Source organism: Lucilia sericata, unplaced genomic scaffold (assembly GCF_015586225.1).
Source record: "Lucilia sericata isolate MDLA Ls3-8-SP2 unplaced genomic scaffold, ASM1558622v1 Contig000140F_arrow, whole genome shotgun sequence".
Lineage (NCBI taxonomy): Eukaryota > Metazoa > Arthropoda > Insecta > Diptera > Calliphoridae > Lucilia > Lucilia sericata.
The window spans coordinates 557,363-579,667 of record NW_023994172.1 but is presented as its reverse complement, the minus strand read 5'-3'; the positions used below and the strand labels follow the sequence as shown (position 1 = coordinate 579,667).

General features: G+C 33.3%; 1 protein-coding gene across 2 annotated transcripts in view; it reads left to right on the top strand.

Moving 5' to 3' along the window:
• The window catches only part of LOC119601049 (MOB kinase activator-like 2), a 165,692-nt gene that overhangs the window by 3,523 nt on the left and 139,864 nt on the right, over window positions 1-22,305 (top strand). Inside the window, exon 1 of one of the 2 annotated variants that reach the window (XM_037951745.1) lies at window positions 20,184-20,737. The exons of the other annotated variant lie outside the window; for it this stretch is intronic. Within the exon in view, the coding sequence (XP_037807673.1) occupies window positions 20,424-20,737 (314 nt within the window). The 5' untranslated portion in view covers window positions 20,184-20,423. Of the gene's footprint in view, window positions 1-20,183; window positions 20,738-22,305 lie in introns of those variants that run through there. 2 annotated transcript variants of the gene reach the window in all.

Here is a 22,305-nt window from a genome sequence, read left to right as displayed (position 1 = left end):
AAAATTTGAAAAAGTTTTGCTGATTTATTAAGGAAAATTGCTAAACTAATATGAAATGTTATGGAAGATAATTTGTTGTTTAAATATTAAAATCTATATATTGGGTTTCCCTTCTACATTTTCATTTTAGATGAACTTCACCTGTCATTTATTTTGATTTTCTATACATTTGCTAACTATTTGTAACACAGCTGTTTATGATTTTCTTTTGATTTTAAATATAAAACAATGTATTTGTTATTACTCTCACAATTAAAAATTGTCTTTACAATCTTAAAATTTTAATTTATTTATAACTTTATGTTCTGTGGCCCCTTTAATAAACTTGAAGTGTTATTATTAAATTGTTCATTTTGGTATCGTGGTCAACGAACTTTATATTTAATTATAAAATTGCATTTTTCAACGTTGATTTTGTTTTGTTTTTTCAACAACATTTAAGTTTCAAAACAAAATAAAATAATACATTTTTTATAATTGTTATTTTTGTTTAAACAATCTCATGGCAAGGAAAATCAACAATACACTCGTACATGACTGAAAAAAGTAATCAGTAAAAAAGTTCATAATTAAAAAGCTCTTAAAAATTTATTCTTTCTTATTTTCCCTTTCCAACTCCCTTTTCTCTACCCTCCATTTACATAACTACCCAACAGCTGTTTCTTGTTGTTGCTAAGAATAATAATAAATGTTATTTAATATATAATTAAGTATAAATATTTACATAAAGAACAGTAGAAGGGTTTTGTAAAGAAAAGACTAGCAAAATATTAAAATTTTATAAACATTTTTTTCAATAGAAAATTTTGTCTGAAGATAAATATTTATAGAAAATTTTTTCAGAAAACCAAGTTTTTATAAAAAAAATATTGTATGAGTATAAATGTTTTGTAAAAGATTTTGTCTGAAGATAAATTTTTTTGTAGAAAATTTTGTCTGAAGACAAATTTTTATATAAAATTTTGTACAAAATATTTGTCTGAAGACATATTTTAATAGAAAATTTTGTCTGAAGATATATTTTTATAAAAAATGTTCTCTTAAAACTAATTTTTTACATAAAAGATTCGTCTGAAAAAATATTTTTATAGAAAATTTTGTCTGAAGATAAATTTTTTATAGAAAATTTTTTCTGAATCTATATTTTTTAGGGTGATCGATTATTCGACATTTTCCAAAAACCGGTTTTCGAATAGTTCGAATAGTTGACATTTAAGAAAAACCGGTTGATTTTTTTCAAATTCAGAAAAAACCGGTTAACCGTTTTTTCATTATAAATAAAAAAATATATTTTAATTTGAAAAACTTAATGTTTATGTTTAAATTTGATTAATAAAACATGGCCCGAAATGATTTTAACAGTTTAAGAGATTATAACTATAGATCTAGTCATCTGATTTACATTATTTCATTAATATAAAACAAGTAAGAGTGTTATATTCGGCTGTGCCGAATCTCATATACCCACCATCAAACCGTATGCCGTAAAAGGAATGCTCCCCTATAAACATCAGGGTGATATTTGGAATATGGCTTAAGTCAATAATGGCCAGAGCTGTTTTGAACTACCAAAATATTAATTAAAAAAAAACAAATATTTTATTTTAATTCTTAAACCGTGAGCGTCAATTATGAACCGATACTCATAAAATTTTGTACATAGATTATGTATAGGACTTGTTTATGCAAAATTTCAGCGCTATACTCGTATTTTAAATAAGGAACACTCGTAGTTATTAACCAAAACTCTTTCCTGAAGGGAACCTTTTGTATATTACCAACACATTCCGCATGAAATTCGGAGCGAATTTCATAACTCATATTTTTAAGCCAGTAATGATCGTTTAAGTAATTTTCTGAAAATTAAATTATGGACCGATCCTCCCTAAATTTGGTGGAGAGATTTTGGCACGCATTAAACTTATGTGCGTCAATTTTCGTCACATTCATATGTTTAAGCCAGTAATGAGCATTGCAGAGGGCGACCTTATATGGGGGAAGGGTCATTTATGGGCCGATCCAAAAAAATTGGTACAGAGGTTTTGGCTCGTAAGAAACTTACGTGTGTAGCATTTCATCGCTTTACTCGTATTTTTAAGACAGTAATGAGCGTTTAAGCTATTTCCTGAAGTGGACCCAATAGGGAGAGTAGGGCCAATTATGGACCTATCCACATAAAAGTTATTAAAAAGATTTTGGCTCGCGAGGAACTTAATTGTGTAAAATTTTATTGCTATATTCATATTTTTTAGCCAGTAATGATCGCTAAAGTCATTTTCAGAAGGGGACCTTATATGGGGGATAGGGTCATTTATTTATTCGTAAGAAACTTACTTATACCGAATTTCATCGCTATACTCGCATTTTTGGACCAGTAATGAGTGTTAAAGTAATTTTCTAAAGGGGACCTTATATAGGGGGTAGGGTCAATTATGGACCGATCCTGAAAAAATTTGGTAGAAAAATTTTGGCTCACATGAAACTTATTTATGTCGAATTTCATCGCTATACTTGCATTTTAGGGCCAGTAATTAGTGCTTAAGTCATTTTCAGGAGGGGACCTTATATGGGGGGTAGGGTCATTTATGGGCCGATCCTAAAAAAAATTGGTTAAAAGGTTTTGGTTCGTAAGAAACTTACTTATACTGAATTTCATCGCTATACTCGAATTTTTAGGCTAGTAATGAGTGTTAAAGTCATTTTCTAAAGAGGACCTTATATAGGGGGTAGGGTCATTTATGGGCCGATCCTAAAAAAAATTGGTATAGAGATTTTGGTTCGTAAGAAACATACTTATACTGAATTTCATTGCTATACTTGCATTTTGGGACCAGTAATGAGTGTTAAAGTAATTTTCATAAGGGGACCTTATATGGGAGGTAGGGTCATTTATAGGCCGATCCTCAAAAAATTTTGTAGAAAGATTTTGGCTCACATTAAACTTCTTTATGTCGAATTTCATCGCTATACTCCTACTTATAAAACAGTTATGCCCGTTAAAGCTGTTTTTTGGAGGTCCACTTGTATGGGGGCTATCCGAAAAAGTGGACCGATATTGCCCATTTTCAATACCAAACAAACCTTAACAATAGAGAATATTTATGCAAAATTTCAACTGTCTAGCTCCTCTCGTGTGGTCCCTATCGTGATTTCAACATACAGACGGACGGACATGGCTAGATCGTCTTAGAATTTAATAAGGACCCGGAATATATATACTTTTATGGGTCTATGACCAATATTTCGATGTGTTACAAACGGAATGCCAAAATCAATATACCCCCCATCTTTTTTGATGGTGGGTATAAAAATTAGGAAAAAAGTGGGACACTTCTGTTAAACATAAGGTACTATGTAATCCTAGCTTATTTTAAAAGCCCTGTTTATGAAATTTGCATAGGCATTCCAATACTTCCATAAAATTTCAGCCGTAAATTAATTATTGTAATTGGAATATAATCTTAAGATTATCAAACAGTTATCAATTTTACAAATAAATTTTTTTAATTAATTAGGAAAATCAAAAAAGTTTAACCAAAGGAGCTTTAGAAAAATATACGCTAGTTCCTCGACTCAAATATTTTTAAAATTTAGCTGTATTATTATTTACTTAAAAATTTCATTTAAATAATCTTTGAATACAAAGGAAATAAAAGTATTCGAAACCGGTTTTTAAAAAGTGAAAAACCGGGTTATTCGATATTCGAAAAATCAACATTAAGAAAAAACCGACACTGGTAAAGCAAAAAAAACCGGTTTTAAAACCGGTTGAAAAATCGAGTCGATCACCCTAATATTTTTATAAAAAAATTTGTCTAAAGACATATTTTAATAGAAAACTTTGTCTGAATTTTTATTAAAAATTTTGTCTGAAAACTAATTATTTATACAAAAAATTTGTATGAGTATAAATTTTTATAGAAAAATTTGTCTGAAGATAAATTTTTATAAAAAAATTTGTCTGAAGACCAATTTTTATAGAAAAATTTGTCTGAATATATATTTTAATAAACAATTTTGATTGAAAACTAATATTTTATAAAAAATATTTGTCTGAAGACATATTTTTATAGAAAATTTTGTCTGAAAACTAATTTTATAGAAAATATTATAGATAATTTGGCATGAAGATAAATTTTTATAAAAAAATTTGTCTGAATACCATTTTTTATAGAAAAATTTGTCTGAAGATATGTTTTTATAGAAAATTTTGTCTGAAAACTAATTTTGTATGAGGAAAAAATTTTATAGAAAATTTTGTCGGAACACATTTTTTTTTTTTTTTTGGAAAATTTTGTCTAAACACATTTTTTATAAAACTTTGTCAGATCATAAATTTCTATTAAAAAAATTGTCTGGAGAAAAATTAATATAGAAAATTTCTATAAAAAACATTTGTCTGAAGAAACATTTCTATTGTTAATTCGTATGGCGACAATTTCCCGAATATAAGTTTTTAAAGAAAATTTCATCTGAAGATAAAGTTTTTGTCTGAACATAAAACTCTTTAAAAAAATTTGTCTGGAGATAAATTTTTTATTAAAAATTTGTGTGGAGAGAATTGCCTGAATATAAACACAACATTCTATAAAAAAAATTGTCTGAAGAATTTGCCTGAATATAAAATTTTTAAACAATATTTTATATAAAGTTTTTGTCTGAACTTAAAATTTTTAAAAAAAAGTTGTCTGGAGATGAATTTTTATTAAAAATTTGTATGGAGACAAATGCCTGAATATAAAATTTTAAAGAAAATTTGGTTTGAAGACAAAGTTTTATTGAAAATTATTGTCTGAACATAAATTCCTGCTAAAAAAATTGTCTGAAGAAATATTTGTATAGAAATTTTTGTCTGAACACAAATTTCTATAAAAAATTTGTCTGAAGAAAAATGTTGATGAAAATTTGTATGGAGACATTTGTCTGAATATATGTTTGAACCAAAATTTTTTAAAGAAAATTTTGTCTGAAGACTAAATTTTATAGAAAATTTTTGTCTGAATACAAATTTCTATTAAAAAAATTGTATGCAGAAAGAATTTTATAGAAAAACTTATCTGAACACAAATTTCTATAAAAAAATTTGTCTGCAGAAACATTTTTATTGAAAATTTGTATGGCGACAATTGCCTAAATTAAAATTTTTTAAAGGAAAATTTGTTTGAAGACAAGGTTTTAGAGAAATTATTTGCGGAATACAAATTTCTTTGAAATTATTTAAAAAAATTTCGTAGCCAATTTCGTTTTGTTTTTAAAATTCAATTCTGACCCGCTTTTTTCCAAAAACTCTTCTCTATACAGCCTTCAAACGTCAAACAATATTACCATTTGATAACTCCCCACATTTTTTTATAGCATTTCAAGCCAAAATAACAATTAAACTTTTATTACTACGTAGAAAAATTAAATTGAGTTCTTAAGGCTATAAATATCACAACAAATTCAACTTCTCCTCCAACCTTACTGCCAACCTTCTGTACATGAAAATCAACCTTCTATTACAAGTATTGCCACTGCCTCCTCCTGGGCTATAAAAATGTCTGTTAGGCATTTTTTTCTTCTTGTCGTTGGCACACATACATAGAGTTTTGAAAAAAAAGACACACACAAATGAAAAATAAATAAAAGCGAAAAATAAATAAAGAAGGAATGAATGAAGGAAAAAAATGTAAAAACTAATAATTACCAACTAAGTGCGAAATGTGTCACATGTCAGAGCTGCATCTCATCAACGTCAAACAAACATGAACTAAGCTTATGTTGTCTAACTAACACCTCCTCGTCATGTTCATCTTCGTCTTTATCGTTAGCGTCATCACCATTATCATTTTTGAACGGCTCTGGCACAGCTCCTAGCTACAAATGTACACGACTAAAAGGAAAACCCGTATTTGGCTATAACACTACTTTTGCTTACAAGTGTATGTCTATCTGTCTGTCTGTTTGTCTGTATTTCTATCGTTTGGTAGCCAATAGTTTGTTTTTTTAAGTTTATAAAGAGGAAAGGAAGCATCTAGTATCTACGTATGTACATAGTTTTGGATTACATTAGTGTGTGCGTGTTTCTTTTACGCTAAATTGTAATCTGCTTTTTAGGGGAGGACATCAGTGAGGGGTTGAGTAAATGAGTGTATGTGTATGCTAGGAGGTAAGAAGGTTCTTCTTTTGCCACAATTGTAAATTATTGATTTTCAACTTGGTATATATAATGTAGCTAAATTTATCTTATACAATAACCATTTTACGCTTGCGAAACAAAGTCCAAAACGAAGACTAAACATGCCAACCTTCTAAGTTTATTCTTTCAGGTTGTTTTTTTTTTGTTACTAAGTTTTCATCTTCTTTAAATATTCCATATTCTATTCCGTAGTTCCGTAGGTATTATACTGTGTCATATTGTATCATATTAAAAATTCATGACTACCGTACAATATTCATTCATTCTGTCCTTTTTGTTATATGTATAGTAGCACGAAATGTATAGTGTGGGTTAAAAGTGGTCTAACGAAGTTTGGAACACCAACTTTCTAGGAAATTCCTCATTTTCACTTTGGCAACAGAGTCGTCTAACTTTCTGTTCGTTCAGTTGAGGACTGTAAACTCGAGACAATTGAAAAAGTTCTCGTTATATTGTGGACATATCGGAATTTGAAAGTGCGAGAGATTCTTATAGCCACCTCTTTTGGCTCAAGAATATCAAAATTTCAATTATAGCTTCGGTATGACAAAGTTTTCCTTAATATGGGAGACGCATTTGCTAACAATCAAGATAATAAAATGGCCAAACGCAGTATATTGCGGATTAAGACTCGATCGACTTCTTATATATGTATATTGGTGGGTTCTCATTCCTGAAGACCATTGGAATCTGATTACAAAATGAATTCCCTTTCCGCATATTAATCCACTGATTACTATGTTGAAGTAGGAGGCATGTCATAATGTGCATAGACGTGTCATATCGGTGTCAAAGTCCTGGGGTTATTATAAAGTTGTCAAGTAAACCTGGCTGTCAAACAGGTCGAGGATATTGAAAATCTGATCTGCACAGTCCTGTAGGTTTAGGTTAAGAAGGATTATGCACCATAAAAAGGAGCTTTCCCATTTTTAGACCCCTTAAAGAGTGAAGATACAAAGTATAGATGAAATGGATGTTAGTACCTTAAAGAAAGAAATGAGAGAGAAAGTCTATGCCCCTCTATAATAGAGATAAAACCCAGCCGAAGAACCTTGTAGATTGCGAGGGTTGAGTCCAGCATGAGATATTATGTGCAAATTATATGCACAATCGTCTCTTATTCGTCTTCATCCTCGCATAACCTGCAATAGTCGGTATATTACTGTGAAATTTACAGACAAAGGCACTAAATGAGCAATTGTCCGTTAGCATATCTATCAGAATCCTTCGACAGCGTTTATTTAGTCCTCTAAGTGTTTTGGTAGCCCCAATCCAATTTGCTATTCCAGAATGCCCACCTACTAGGGTATCAAGTCTCATCATCGAATGCTTTTCGCTGCAATACCATTACCCACACACAGAACGTTCATGAACCAATATAGATGTCGCGAGAGTTCTAATCGCTGATTTACTGTCAGTACAAATTCAGTTGGCGCATGTTTGATGACCGATATCTCAGCCTGGATAGGGATTCATTGAAACTTAGGTTAAGAGATCACAGGTAGCCATATGCAGCTTCATATACTTAAGTTCAAAGAAAGAAGAAAAAGGAAAAAGGGAGGGATTGTGGAGAGAAAGAAAAACAGAAGGACAAGAAGAAAACCACTGAGGAAAACTAGCTGGTAAAGAAAGAAATACCATTGTCATAGTGAAGACGTGTACTGGCAGCAAACACATCAATGTGGAACTGACGCTTGATGGATTTTAGGACATGCATACTTAAATGCCGGGATCCAGAAAGATTCAGTCAGACGTCTCTGTTGACAGGAGCGGTAATCAACAGAGCATTCCTGATAGACCGCCCAATATGGGAAACATACGTCTATCAGGTTGGAGGTGTAGTTCTTAGCTCCGTTATCGTCTCAAAACCCTTGGAGGCAGCCAACTCGAGCAGAGCTGTGTCCGTCAGTAGGGCATTCAATAACGACAAGATGCCTACCCTTCGTGAAGCTTGAAATATACTTCCTTTCGAAATTATGAATATATAAACGCCACTCCCTACATCTCCCTTAGATTTAGATTCATCAGTATAGACTACAATATTGTGCTCCTCAACGAAGAGTGATCCATTCGTAGTGTCTACTGTAAGAAACATCTATCAGGAAGAAGGATAGAATAATCACTATTTCGTAGAATGGATGCATGGCCGACGATACCATGCAGTCAGTAAACGGCTGAATTTAGCCTAATATCCGAGTTAAGGGGTACTTCTATAACCAAAAGTTCCACTGGTAGCCAATGTAGCAGTACAAAAAGAGCACGAGATGGGATACTCCACGCTCCAGTTATCATCAGCGCAGAAATTCGCATGTTTTTCTCGATAATGCAACCGAAGATGAATTAGTTAAGTGTACCATCGTATTTCGCAATAAAAAATACTAAAGGATTTCAATCGCATGAACAAGGCACGCGAGGCATAAAAAGGAAAGTGGCTCGATAATGATGTTGCGATTGAAATCCTCAAGAAATTTGTGCATTGTGAATCACTGTAATAAGATGAGATGCCTATTATTCGTCCAAATGCGATGTGATCTAAAGTTAATGTAAGTGATCGCAACGCAGTCATGATAGAACGTAAACATTGATGGAAATTCAATGGTTTGCAAGATTTCATGAAGCGTGTGTCTTCATGTTTTAATGAATGACTTACCAACGAAACCGAAACACTGCTTAGAGTATCCTAAACTTCTAAAGTTTTAGGAAAACCCGAAAAACCCGTTTACAGTTTTCCTCTCTCTTCAAGAAAACCATGTGAGCAATTCAGCAATTTTAAGACGATTAACAATCGTTCTAAATTATCACTTTAGTTCCGCTCAGATGTATCTATTCTTAGGCTTACAAAATCCGTAAGACTTCAATCTGTAGACATTCTTTTAAGACCTCTACTGGAAGTGTAAAAAGCTCGTAAACTGAAGGAAACATATTTGTCATAAAGTGGAGACAATTATGCACCATTTGAACTAAGCTCCTATTTTGAGAGTAGAGACTTATCATTAACTGTTAAAGGCTTCTATTTAGGATTAATTAATCTTTTTGAGAATCTAATTCAGAAATTATCACTAAATCTAAGTTTATAATCTATGACACTTTTGCTTCAAACTGTATTTGTATAAATATTAAATCTACTGTCAGTATTCTAAAGAGTAGACTTAAGGACAGACATTAGCAGTATTCAGCAGTATTGATGTTAAAAAAATACACGTATTTTTATATTTTTAACGCGTTATTATATTTTCGTTTTCAGCAATGAAAGAAAAAATGAAAAAACAAGGCACATGGATTGCTACTTCCATATACATTCGTTGACTGACTGTCTGTCTCTCTGTCTAAACGAATGAATGAAATGGAAATCATAAACTAAACGACAACATCAATGTATAGCTGCAGACTTAAAAGATGAAGAACCTTGAAAATTTATATATTTAATATTATTACTATTATATTACAAAGTTTAATTATGATTGTTGTTGTTGCTGCTGCGATTTTTGAATAGGGAGAGTGAAATAAATCTAAGGATAAAACACTGATTAATGTTCAATAAGTATTATGTATTTGGTTGTTGCTGTATAATGTACTTGAAATTGTTTATTCTTCTCCTTTTTAAATCGTATTTTTTCGCAATTTATATATTCTTATATAAAGAGCTGAAATATGTATAGACTGAAAAGTAAACAATGGAATTATAAAGAAAATATTGTAAGAAAAAATCGAAAGGAAATAAAAAGAAATACTTGAATATTAAAAAAAAATTTATATATTTTTGTTGATATGGAAAGTTTTTTTTTAATTGTTTAATCTACCATAGAAATTGTTTTTTAAGGGATTTTATTTATACGATTTTATATTCAGCATTTAATAAGGCCTGGAACTTTATTGGTGTTGGGGTCAAGGAGATTTTAAAAGAAAAGTTGTGGAATTTATTTTTTAAAAAGGTTTCTTTCTTCCTTTTCTTCCTTTATAGTTCATTATGTTGTAAGTGCAGAACTTATAATTGCTTTTAATTATCATTTAAAGTACAATACTTCATCTCGTCCTTTGTTTAAGTTTTCTATTGTAAGGATTTTTCAAAAGAATCAGTTCGTTGGTGTAATGTATACGACGATTTGTTTTAATCGTTTAAAATTTAGCTTAAGTTCGAGGAAAGGCATGTACCAAAACATCCAAATTCAATCAAAAGGTGTAGACTTGATTGCCAATTCAAACTAAATCCCTTAATTGGTGGTCTTAAAAATTACTTTCGGACAAAATTTGCCTTAAACTGTGGATGTTGACTTATTATTAGACCACATCTTGAGAGAGATTTTGAGGTATAGAAGGTATTCTGAAGAATTCCTGAGGTAGAGATCTTTGGTATTTTTCTTATCTCTCTTGCGTCTTTGTTTAATCAGTTCTCAAGGTATTCTGAAGAAATTCTTTGCCAAATATGTTTAGAAGTCTGAGATATTTTGGAGAATTTCTGAAACAGACATGATTAGCTTTTGCCTTATCTCAAGTGCGTCTTCGAGCACTATATCTTCTTCTTAAGTAGATAACGTTCAGATATCAAATTTTTTGATGGCATCAATCACTTGCCCCCTCTGGCGCTTTATACTAGTTGGAGTTGTAGGACCTAACTTTGCTTCAGACCACATTTGATCACACCCAGAGAGTGACAAAAGAGTCTAAGACATTATGTAGCAATTATTTTTCCTTATCTCTAGCCGTCAACTTTTAATCGTTCTGAAGTTTAATAAGCGTAAGTGTTGCTACATTCTCCTGAATTTGAGGTTGAGAGAATATAAGTACTCTTCTGCCGTTGCTTTGGACACTGTACACCACTCTCGGGCGGGCTTTCAATGATATTATCACTACAACCTAATCTACAAACTAGCGAGCACTCCTTCTCTTCTTCTCCTTAAGTTTATTTGATCGTAGATATGATGCTGGTTGATGGTTTCAAACACTTACCCCTGTAGTATCTGACTTTGCTTCACCACCATATTTGGTCACACCTTAAGAGAAACGAAAGAGTCTGATATAATCTGAAGCTATTCTTTATATTTTTTTTATCTCTAGTGCGTCTTTCTTTAATCGTTCAGTCATCAGGTATTGTGAAGCCATTCTTAGCCAGATATCTGAAAAATTTATTTCTGAAGAATTTATAGAACAGAGATCTTTAGCGTTCTCGTGCGTCTTTGTTTAATCCAGTTCAGTTTCCTCTCGAAGTAGCTTTTTCAGAAGTTTAATAAGCGTTAGGGTTCCTTCATACTCCTGAATAATATATAGAGAGAGTATGGGTAGTACGTCTTCATTTAATCGTCCAGTTCTCTTCTCGAAGTGGCTTTTTCTGAAGTTTAATATGCACTAGGGGTTAAAAGAGATGTGTTTCAATCGCCATTAACCAATTTTTTTAGAAGTTTAATAAGCATTAGTATTGCTTCGTGCCCTTGAATTGGACAACATAACCCACTCTTACCATCGTTCGAAAGGAGATTTGGTAGAGAGGGATTATATTTGTACACCTTAGTGGCAAAGTTCGCAACTCTTTGAAGGAGTTTGTGATATTTTGAAGTACAGGCCTCTAACATTCTGAGGTATTCTGTAGCAGCTTTGAGACAGAGGTCTCTACTTCTTTTTCTGGTGGGTCTATGCTTAAAACAACAGTCCTCTACTCGAAGTCACTTTTTCTGAAACTTAATAGGTGTTAGTGTTGTTTCAGCATCAAAAATTGGAGGATTAAGGCCTCCAGTTGTCATATGCATATATGAAGCATAGTCATCGTCATCACCACAAGCTAATTCATCAACAAGCGGGCTCAGTATCCTGTCCTAAGGTTGACTACGGTCTGACCTCAAGCTGGTTGATGGTTTCAATCGCTTACTCAATTTTTTAGCACCTTATATAGTTACCACTGGATACTAGATATGAGGATATCGCAGATTGGGTTCTTACTATTTTATTTAATGTTTTTCCACATTAATCATTACTTTTATAAGGACTTGATGAGTGAACATCAAGAGTTTGTGGGTTCGAGATCATTATTTTGTGGGTTGACATACTGAACTGGTTTATCTCTATCCGGATTAATCTGCAGTATTTAGTATTTCCTTATCTGTATGTCTTTGCTTTATACGCTCTTCCTTGGTAGTCATGGAGATTGAATCTCATGCGTTCAGCGAGCTAATATAGCTTATTTCAATTTTCAATCCCAGATCTTGCTTCGCAGGGTCATAATCCTCTGAGCAGTCTCCACATTTAGCGGCTTAGATGTTACAATTTGCTGGTTCCTTTCCTCGGTTGCATAAAGTAGGTTAGACCAGTGTAGTAGTTAGAATCATTGCACGAGTCAATCATGATCAATACCCTGGTCAGTAGTATTTACGATTTCCTCATCTGTATGTCTGTCTTTGTTTTAGGATCTCATGCTTTCATACTGAACTGGTTTAGTCGTGTTGATATTCCAGCTTATCTGCTGCAGTATTTTGTATTTCCCTATCTGTATGTCTTTGCATTCGGCGCTCTTCCTTGAATCTCATGCGTTCAGCGAACTAATATAGCTTATCTCAATTTTCAATCCGAGATCTTGCTTCGCAGGGTCATAATCCTCTGAGCAGTCTCCACATTTAGCGGCTTAGATGTTACAATTTGCTGGTTCCTTTCCTCGGTTGTATAAAGTAGGTTAGACCAGTGTAGTAGTTAGAATCATTGCACTAGTCAGTCATGATCAATACCCTGGTCAGTAGTATTTATGATTTCCTCATCTGTATGTCTGTCATTGTTTTAGGATATCATGCTTTTATACTGAACTGCTGCAGTATTTAGTATTTCCCTATCTGTATGTCTTAGGTTCGGCGCTCTTCCTTGGTAGTCATTGATAATGAATCTCATGCGTTCAGTTAGCTAATATAGCTTGTCTCAATTTTCAATCCCAGGTCTTGCTTCGCAGGGTCATAATTCTCCGAGCAGTCTCCACATTTAGCGGCTTAGATGATACAATTTTCTGGCTCCTTTCCTCGGTTGATTATAACTACTACACTGGTTAGACCATCTGTATGTCTGTCTTTGTTTTAGGATCTCATGCTTTCAGCCAGCTAATACACCGAAGTGCGCGCTTGTATACAATCTGTTTATCCCTTGTCTTTATCTTTAAGTGCTATGTTTCCCATTGTGGAATTGCAATCCTTTGAGCGCTAACCGAACTTAGCCGCTAAGAGGTTACCTCGGTTTCCTAAATATAGTTAGACTGGAGAGGTAGTTACAGTCATTCTACTAGTCAATCATGTTCCACATCACATTCACTGAAATATGAGCAACTTTTTTGCGAAACAGTTTCTTCTAAGGATGACCATTAGCAATGTCTTTCTTGTAGGATTATTAAAAGTGTTTCTGATTTGGGAAATTATAGGAAGACTATGGAGAAGTCATTTCTATGTTATTAAGTTGAAATTCAGGGTCATGAACAGTAAAAAGAGAGATGCTTTCGATTTGAGTTTTCGAATCATTCTTAAATTGAAATTTAAACATTGTGGACGTGGAAAATGTTTGTGCCTGACTTTCGATCACGTCAACTTTCCAATTAAGTTTTCAAAGTAACAAAAAACGTGCAGTAAATTGTCTGCCCCAAAAATTCTTAAACTTTTTTAAACCAAATTTTACAATTGATTTGAAATACATTAAGCTACTAATAGAAAAACTTATTGTCACTTGTAATGATTATAATCTTCTAAAACCCAAAAGAAATAAATATGCAGATATATAGTCTTGTCGTGCTGAAGACATTAACTATCTACAATATCTTCAAGTGTTTTGAAATATATATTAACATTCCCACTAGCTCTTCCCATACTGTGAATAAATTCTTGTGGCCTTAAAGTCTTTAACGTGAATCGTGTTTTTGGAATCTACCGAACGACATACTATTTATACGTAATCATTTACATGTGTATGGAAAATTCTCTGTAATGTCTATCAGTATTTCTAAGCTGATTTCTTAATATTCTTAAATGTTTAGTTTCTTTTATTTAGTAATTTTATTTTTCTCCTATTTAGCATACTGCTATTTTTCTAGTAGAAGCGCCATAAAGAGGAAAAGAAATGGAGGAAAAAAAGTATATATATTACGACTAGAACTATTTACGACTATATAGTGTAAAAATAAAACCTACATTTAATTAAATTACGGTTTTACAATATTAGTTTTGTATGTGTTCAATGCGGTAGAGAGCTGTAAATGCTGGTTGATGACGCTGATGATGGCAATGATGATGTTGATGTTTGCCATGATAATGATGTTGCTGCTGCTGCTGCTTGCTGCACCCAATATTAACAACAATTCTTGAATGATTTTCTAACAAGTCGTTGTTAAAAGAAATGAAGCAAAGAACTAACTCTTTACAGTATTAACAAGTTAGAGTGCTATATTCGGCTCTGCCGAATCTTAAATACCCTCCACCAGCAAGCTACTTTTCATTGAGACCCATTTAACTATCTAATTTTTAGATAACTTGGCGAAATTGAGGGTACTAACATTTATGCATATGTCAAACTAATTTTAATTATGTCGAGAAATATGTATGTATATTAATAGGCCAGTTTGAAAACATTTTAATATAATGATATATCTGTACACAGAACATACTCATTTTGAATTTTATCTGGATATAATCATTTAATTACGAATTAAGTGATATTAAGTGATTTTCAGAAGTATACCTTATATGGGAGCTAAGACAACAATATTTAGACAAAATCTATTTATGTCGAATTTTATCACGATAGCTTTATTTGACAATGAAATATGTGTTTTTAAGTGATTTTCGGAAGTGGGCCTTATATGGGAGCTATGACCAATAATGGACCGATCCGTAAAAAAAATTGTAAAATGATTTGTATGTATAAAAAACATATTTGTGTCGAATTTTATCCCAATAGCTTTATAATTCATTGAAATATATGTGTTTTTAAGTGATTTTCGGAAGTGGACCTTATATGGGAGCTATGACCAATTGTTGGCCTATCCGGAAAAAATTTCGTAGATTGATTCATATTTAGACTAAACATATTTGTGTCGAATTTTATCAATATAGCTTTGTTTGACAATGATATATGAGCTTTTAAATGATTTTCGGAAGTGGGCCTTATATGGGAGCTATGACCAATAATGGACCGATCCGTAAAAAATTTGGTAGAATGATTTGTATGTATACAAAACATATTTAACTCGACTTTTATCACAATAGCTTTACTCATCAAAGAAATATGTGCGTTTAGGTGATTTTCGGAAGTGGACCTTATATGAGAGCTATGACCAATTGTGGACCGACTGAGATCTGCGTTGATAGTATGATTTCTGTTCGTATTATATTTGCATGTACAAAATTTTGTGTTGATACCGATATATTTGAGGGAGTTATTAACGATAAACTAATTTCCGGGAATATATACCTTTGTATGGGGGCTATGGGAAATATTGGATCGATTGTAAAGATTTTGAACATAATTGATTACTGTCCTGAAAAAATAATGTGTGACGAAATATCTTTGGTAGTTTCCGAGAAAACTTCAAAAGAATTATGAAAAAACCGTAATTTTTTTCGAGGTAGTCTGAAATTTTTACTTATAACTTTTTACGTTGTGAACCGATTTTGCTGATTTTCAATACCAAACTGCTTAGGACAATAATGAATATTCTTAGTGAATTTGGCTGATTTCTTTTGCTTAGTTTTAACGTGAGCGTGTTTTAACCAGACAGACAGACGGACAGACGGACATAGCTAAATCGACTCAGAATTTCATAAGGATCAAGAATATATATACTTTGTTAGGTCTCAGGTGAATATTTCTAGGTGTTACACACGGAATGACAAACTTATATATACCCTCTATCACCACTGATGGTGGTGGAGGGTATAAAAAGGAAGAATATTTAATGAATGATTTAATTTTGTTTCTTTGACTTAGTGGGGTTGGGGGTAAAGAACAACTATTTTAAGATTCATTAAATAGATGTACATACGAGTACTTAATACATGTGTATAAACTGCATGTGTGTTTAAGCTATAATATGAGTAATTATTTAAATATTGACAGCAACAGTGACAGCACCATCAACACTATCTTCTATATCGTCATTACCACCCTTTTCTTTGGCCTTGTTAAAAGGTTTTTCGTTCTTTCTTTTTGTATTTTTTTTAATTTGCTGCACTTCGTCTCTATTACGTTTACATATATATGCATTTCTTGTTTTTTTCTTCTTCTTCTAACTATTATTAGCTTTATTGTAATTGTAACATTTGTAAGTGTAGTACATAGGTTAGGGTTTCTGGCGGATATGTCAAAAAGTTCTTTATTAGTAGTTTGATTCATAGAATCTTAAGTTTATACTGACAAATTCAGGCTTTTTGAGCACGGTCTTGCGTACTTTAAGTATGACAAATTTTAGCTTTCTATGTCTTAAGATGGCATAAGCAAGTTGTGGAAAATGTATAGGACATTCATACTTCCCGACATACAAAAATGTCATACATTAAGTCTAGGCAAAAAGCCGCCCATATACCAAAAAATTCTCTATTGCGATCTTTAGCGGAGAAAGTACTATAAGTATGTCGAATTTCGGCTTTCTATGTTATCAGATGGCTTCAGAATTACTCTATGACTTATAAATTCGGACTTTCTAGGAAATTATATATTAAAATTATGTTCAATATTGTAACCGTTTTGTCCAAGAAAGATCCGTTGGCAGATCTCTATCAGACAACAAATTCTAATTAAAGTTTAAGATTTCTGGACTTCTTTCAAAAATTGAGAGAAACCAAGAAGTTCATTCTCTCTTCTCTTCAACCATCAATGCTAAGATTAAGATCGCATAGATTATTTGAACAAAGTAATTTGTTGTTAAAATTGAAGAGCCAAGATTGATTTTGGTACGGAATTCATGGAGTTATTAATATCAGTATCATAAAGGTCATATTTGAAACTTGTTGAGTTTAAGGGTGACTGGTTAAAGAGTGAAATTCTGGGAATCACAAAAAGCAATATCTAGTGAGATGTTTGTCTTTTAGTTTAATAGACAATTCGTCTTTAAGATCCTATTGGAATTCTGTATAAGTATTTTACAGCATTTTCTACAAAGACGGTATTATAAATGAGATCGTGCTCTGAACTCTTTGGGTCACTGGTTGACTTCAAACTTTTGAACTTACTTATTACCGGTTTTGGTTTTATATTACTTTCCGAAGGGAGTTATTGTGTCGTACGAAACCACTTCACTATTCAAGATAGATTATACTCGAACGATTACTAAACTATTACTTGTGGAAGGATTAAATCTTTGACAAAAAGATAAAGAGGTCTGTTATCTTTCGAAGTTCGATGACCCTGTAAGCCTAGGATGGAGATGTCAACAAAGAAGATTTGCAAACTACTAGTTGTCTCGTTGGTGTATTATGTTAGGTTTTAAGTAGATTTTGAAATTTATCGAAGACCATTTGACCCATTTTGGTATCCAAGGATGAAGCTGCACTGAGGCCCAAGAGAATCAATCCCCAATAGAACAATGTCTCGTTATCATCACTGTCAGAGTCCTTAGGCTACTTTTGTTTAGTCCAATAAGTATCCTAGTAACACTAACTTAGTAACAGGTTACACTAACTTACTATCATAATGATAGTTTCCTTATGGACTACCCAGCCACATAGGCCCTAGGAGCAGCTCTTATTAACACTCTTATTAATCAAGCACGAACCTAGGACCACGTATAATCTCTGACACAGAAGAGGAGCACATTATTATTGATCAACTACCAGCTTGCCAAGGATGAATGCTTATACCTCTTTTTAAAATCGTGACTATCAAGGAATAGAGACCATATTTGTCCCATAAGCTCAGGAAGTCAAGATTACAGAAGGCACAGAGGCCTTCACAATGCAGCAAGATTGTTACCTAGGTGAAAGGTAACAATGTTGTCGCTCTTGATAAAGATTTCCTATTAAGAGCCAAGTGAGTCAAAGAGCTTTTCCGTGAACGGCAGCAACATAGCATTTTGGGTATTCTCCAAGTGATAATATTAGATTACTTGATTTCCCATTTATTATGTTGCTCATTCATCGATCCAGTTTAAAACCTCAGCTAGGGCTATGTGAATATTCTTTTACGAAACCTTTTCTTTCATTTCCCAAAAGACCTCTTGTCCTGGTTTCCAAAATCAATTCGAGAAGGTATTATCTAAGTTGGAACAGGAATTGGATGTAATTGTGAAAACATTTCGTTCTTATTACGTTCGAGGTGAGAGCCTTGAGAGATAAAAGATTGACTATGAAGATATCACTAGATTTAGATGGATCTATAAATGTCCACACTGACGGATCGAAGTCAGCAAGGGGTGTGGAAAACGTTTTTTATATTCCATTCTTTAATAATATGGTAAGCTTTAAGCTGCATGACTAATGCTGAAATCTCATCTATTAAAAGAGCGGCAAACTAGATGACGTTCTATATGATATTCAATAGGAATATTCGTATCAGTACCGACAGCAAGCCTGCCATCAAATCTTTAACTGGAAAGCGAAAGCAGGTGCTCGTCTACATATCAACGATTCTGACACAACTGTTGGTGTTCCAATTTCCCGCTGTAAATCTCTTATACAGCAGGATCTTTTAGAAACTGCTCAAATAAGATGGGCATCCCTAACTACTTGCTGAACTTTTAGACAAACCTGGCCACTCTATGATGGCAGAAGTTCTCACAGTTTGTTGGTGCTTTCAAAGGTTAGGCTACAACTGCTAGTAACCTAACTGACAGGGCATTGCAAAGTTGGTGCGCATGCTAGAAGACTTAACCTTCCATTAAACGGTTTCTGTAGAAGTTGTTATGATGAAGATGAGGAGGAGACGATTGAACACTTCCTTTGTCACTGTCCCGCCGTCTCGGCTATCATGACTGCTACCTTGAGTATTCCGACGTTGCACGACACAGTAGTTCTATCCAGGATGGATGTAAATAGGATAGAATCCTTCGTTCGTGCTTCAAGGACGAGTAATGTCCCTTGGGTAGGTCGAAGTGTGATCTGCCTCAGGATATCACAACAGCACCAATATATGGACCCAAGTATGTCGACTCTCTCGTCAACTGGTTGTATAAATGTCGTAAATTTCAGCATGAAAATACCACAGGCATTAGGCGATTATGTACAGATATTAGGTTGTTACACATTTTCAGATTTTACCAGGGATAAGACACGTATCACAATATATTGGGAAGGTAAGTCAATCCGAAGAGAGACCATTCAGAACCAGAGAAGGAACTGTGCTCTATGTCGGTAATAGTTCGACTACGACCATTCATTCACATACTCTTAATGTATACTGATCCTTAAGGGACCACAACAAGATCATGATCATGTTAAGGATCAGTGCGACAAGACAATGTCATTAAACGTACATTACATTAGCATCAGTCCCTTAAGTAGCTATCATAGACCGAAGAGATGGAGGAGAAGTTGTAGTGGGTTCTTTCCGTAAACTTTAAATGAAAGCTTCCAACATTATTATAGAAATATGAAATCCGGAAAATGTTCCTTCCAAGAAACCCTAAAGTTTGTGTGTGATATTTTTTATATTTTAAACATGGCTTTAATGATTACCACACATGTACAAAAGTGAGTGCCTTCTTTCTATCCAAATAACACCTTCATATCACCCCTCAACACCTTCATGTCACAGTACTTAAGTGACTCTGTGTTGTTAAGCAACAACTACTAGTGGGTTTGGTGGTGGTGATGATGTTTTGCTTTATTTTTCTTTTTTACTACTACAATTTTTTTAACATGCATACGAGGAGTGTGCATAAATAAACATACATATGAACATAGTATTACCATCAATCCATCCATGCTGCTGCCACTAATGACTCTGATGTTTATTTGTTATTTTTTTGTTGGTGTTTTTAGTGTGTGTTGCACATATTTCTTCAACAATTTTCGAGTCATTCACAGGGCTTCAGTTTCAATTTGACATTCCTTGGTAGTGCATGGTGGTTGTGTTGCAAATAGCAAAATACTAATAAGAACAAAAATAACAAAAACAAAACCAACAAGCCCAAGACATTTTGCCAAAACAAAATTTAAATATTAATCACATTTTGTATAAAATTTAAATCTATGAGGTTGTTGTTCTTTTTCTCGTCGTCGTCGTTATTACTGCATGTTGGGCCCAAACACGAAACATTAAGCTAAAAATAGGCTTAACATTAAAAAATATAACATACATTATGAATTGGGCCATATCAAATTTAACCGGAAGTAATCGCGTTAGTCGCGCCATTTTAGTTCGTTACTCTCAAGTTCCTTTGGCTGAGGCCGAATCAACGCCACAAACTCCTTCTGCGTCTTCCACGGCAACAAATCAAACGTCTTCTTCATCGTCTTCGTTTGCGGCAACATTTTTGCATGCTTCACGTCATGTTCCTGGTCGTGCTGTGCCTCGCAATTCAGCAAACCATAGTCATAATTCAACAGCAGCAACGGCAGCTACTCAAATTTCCTTGCCGTTGGATGTTGAGGAGACGGTAACCTGTTTTTGTAGGTAAATCAAAATATATATATTTTTTGAACTAATAATATTGCCTTCGTTGTTTTGGTAATTAAACATTTAGGAAATTTTTGCGACAAGGAAGAAAAGTAAAGGAAGTCGTTTTTTTTTTTCAATTAGTTTGAAATTTATTTATGAAAATGTTTAAGGAAAGTTTTTATTATAAATCACAAGAATTGCTAGTAAAAATTTCTAATAAATTAGTCTTATATACTCTGCTGAAGTAAATTGTCCCATTTTATAAATCTCCGATCTAATTCTTTGAAAACAGTTGCACAAATTTCCCGCAGAGTTGTCGAACTACAATTACTTTTGTTCTTTTTCTCTTTCAAGGAAATCTAAATCACTCACTCACTTTGACTTGATCTACAGGTGTAACTAACATACAGGTGGTTTCAAAATAATTTTTGTGAATGATTTTGAAATGATTGTTTTCTACATACTCTTGTAGGTTAAATTTTCTTAATTTACATGGACATAGCAACTGTCAGGGAAACTGTATGACTGACGAAGTTGCCAGGAGTGGTGCGATGAGGGGGAAGGAGATGGTTCAGACTGAACTAAATGAAATGGTGCAAATCAGACGAAACCACTTTTCCCCCTTTGAGGTCAACTTGGCCCCTATATGATGCCCTTAGCTTGCTGTTGAGCTGTCAGTCATAACGGAATACCAGATGAATGGCTTTCGAATATATCGACTACTGCAAAAGTTGTCCTAATGAGGTGGAAGAGGAAACAATATCTCATCTCCTTTGCTACTGTCTGTCATTCAATGAGAACAGATAACATTGTTTCGGCTCTGCTGTTCTCTCTTGTACGTATGAGCTATCTAGGATAAGCCTTAAGAATATCCTAACTTTTGTAAATCAACTCTGGTAATAGTGAGTAGTACTTTAATGAACTTCTATGACCACTAAGGGCATTGCAACAGTACCGCTGTTAGGTGGACCTGCAGTTTTCCAAGAGAGATATCACTCTCATTCGAACTTTGCTCCGACCTGTATGAAGTTCACTTTTTTATTATCCAGTCGCTGGCGGTTTCATCCTTTCCGTTTCGTCATTCAATATCTTCGCCAGTAGGTCTGACGGTAAGCAGATTGTGATAGTATTCTTTAGAGCCAACTTCTGATTGAACAAAGGAGTTACTTAACAATCCAAGAAGACCATTGCTTTCAGGTCTGTTAGTACTTACCTGTCCTTTATGTTCAAAAAGTCACACGTCATCTCCGGATTATCCCAAACTATTTCTAGGTCGAAACTGTTCACCTTATAAGCTGTTTGTGTCTATCTTTTTCTAGTTGATGGTAAAGCCCTTAGTTGGACACTTCTTTACAACAAAGACTAGCTATGAATAAAGCCAATAAAATGGCGTTTAAGCACAGGATGTCATTATCACGATGAGCACGTAAGGCCTCGCATTATAAACTGCAGATCTAATTCCCTTCTAGACTGATGCATCTGCACTGACTCCTCTAACCAATTGTCTCTAACCAATTGTCTAATTTCTAAACAAAAACCTGATTCCAGAGCCAACTTCTGATTGAACAAAGGAGTTACTTAAC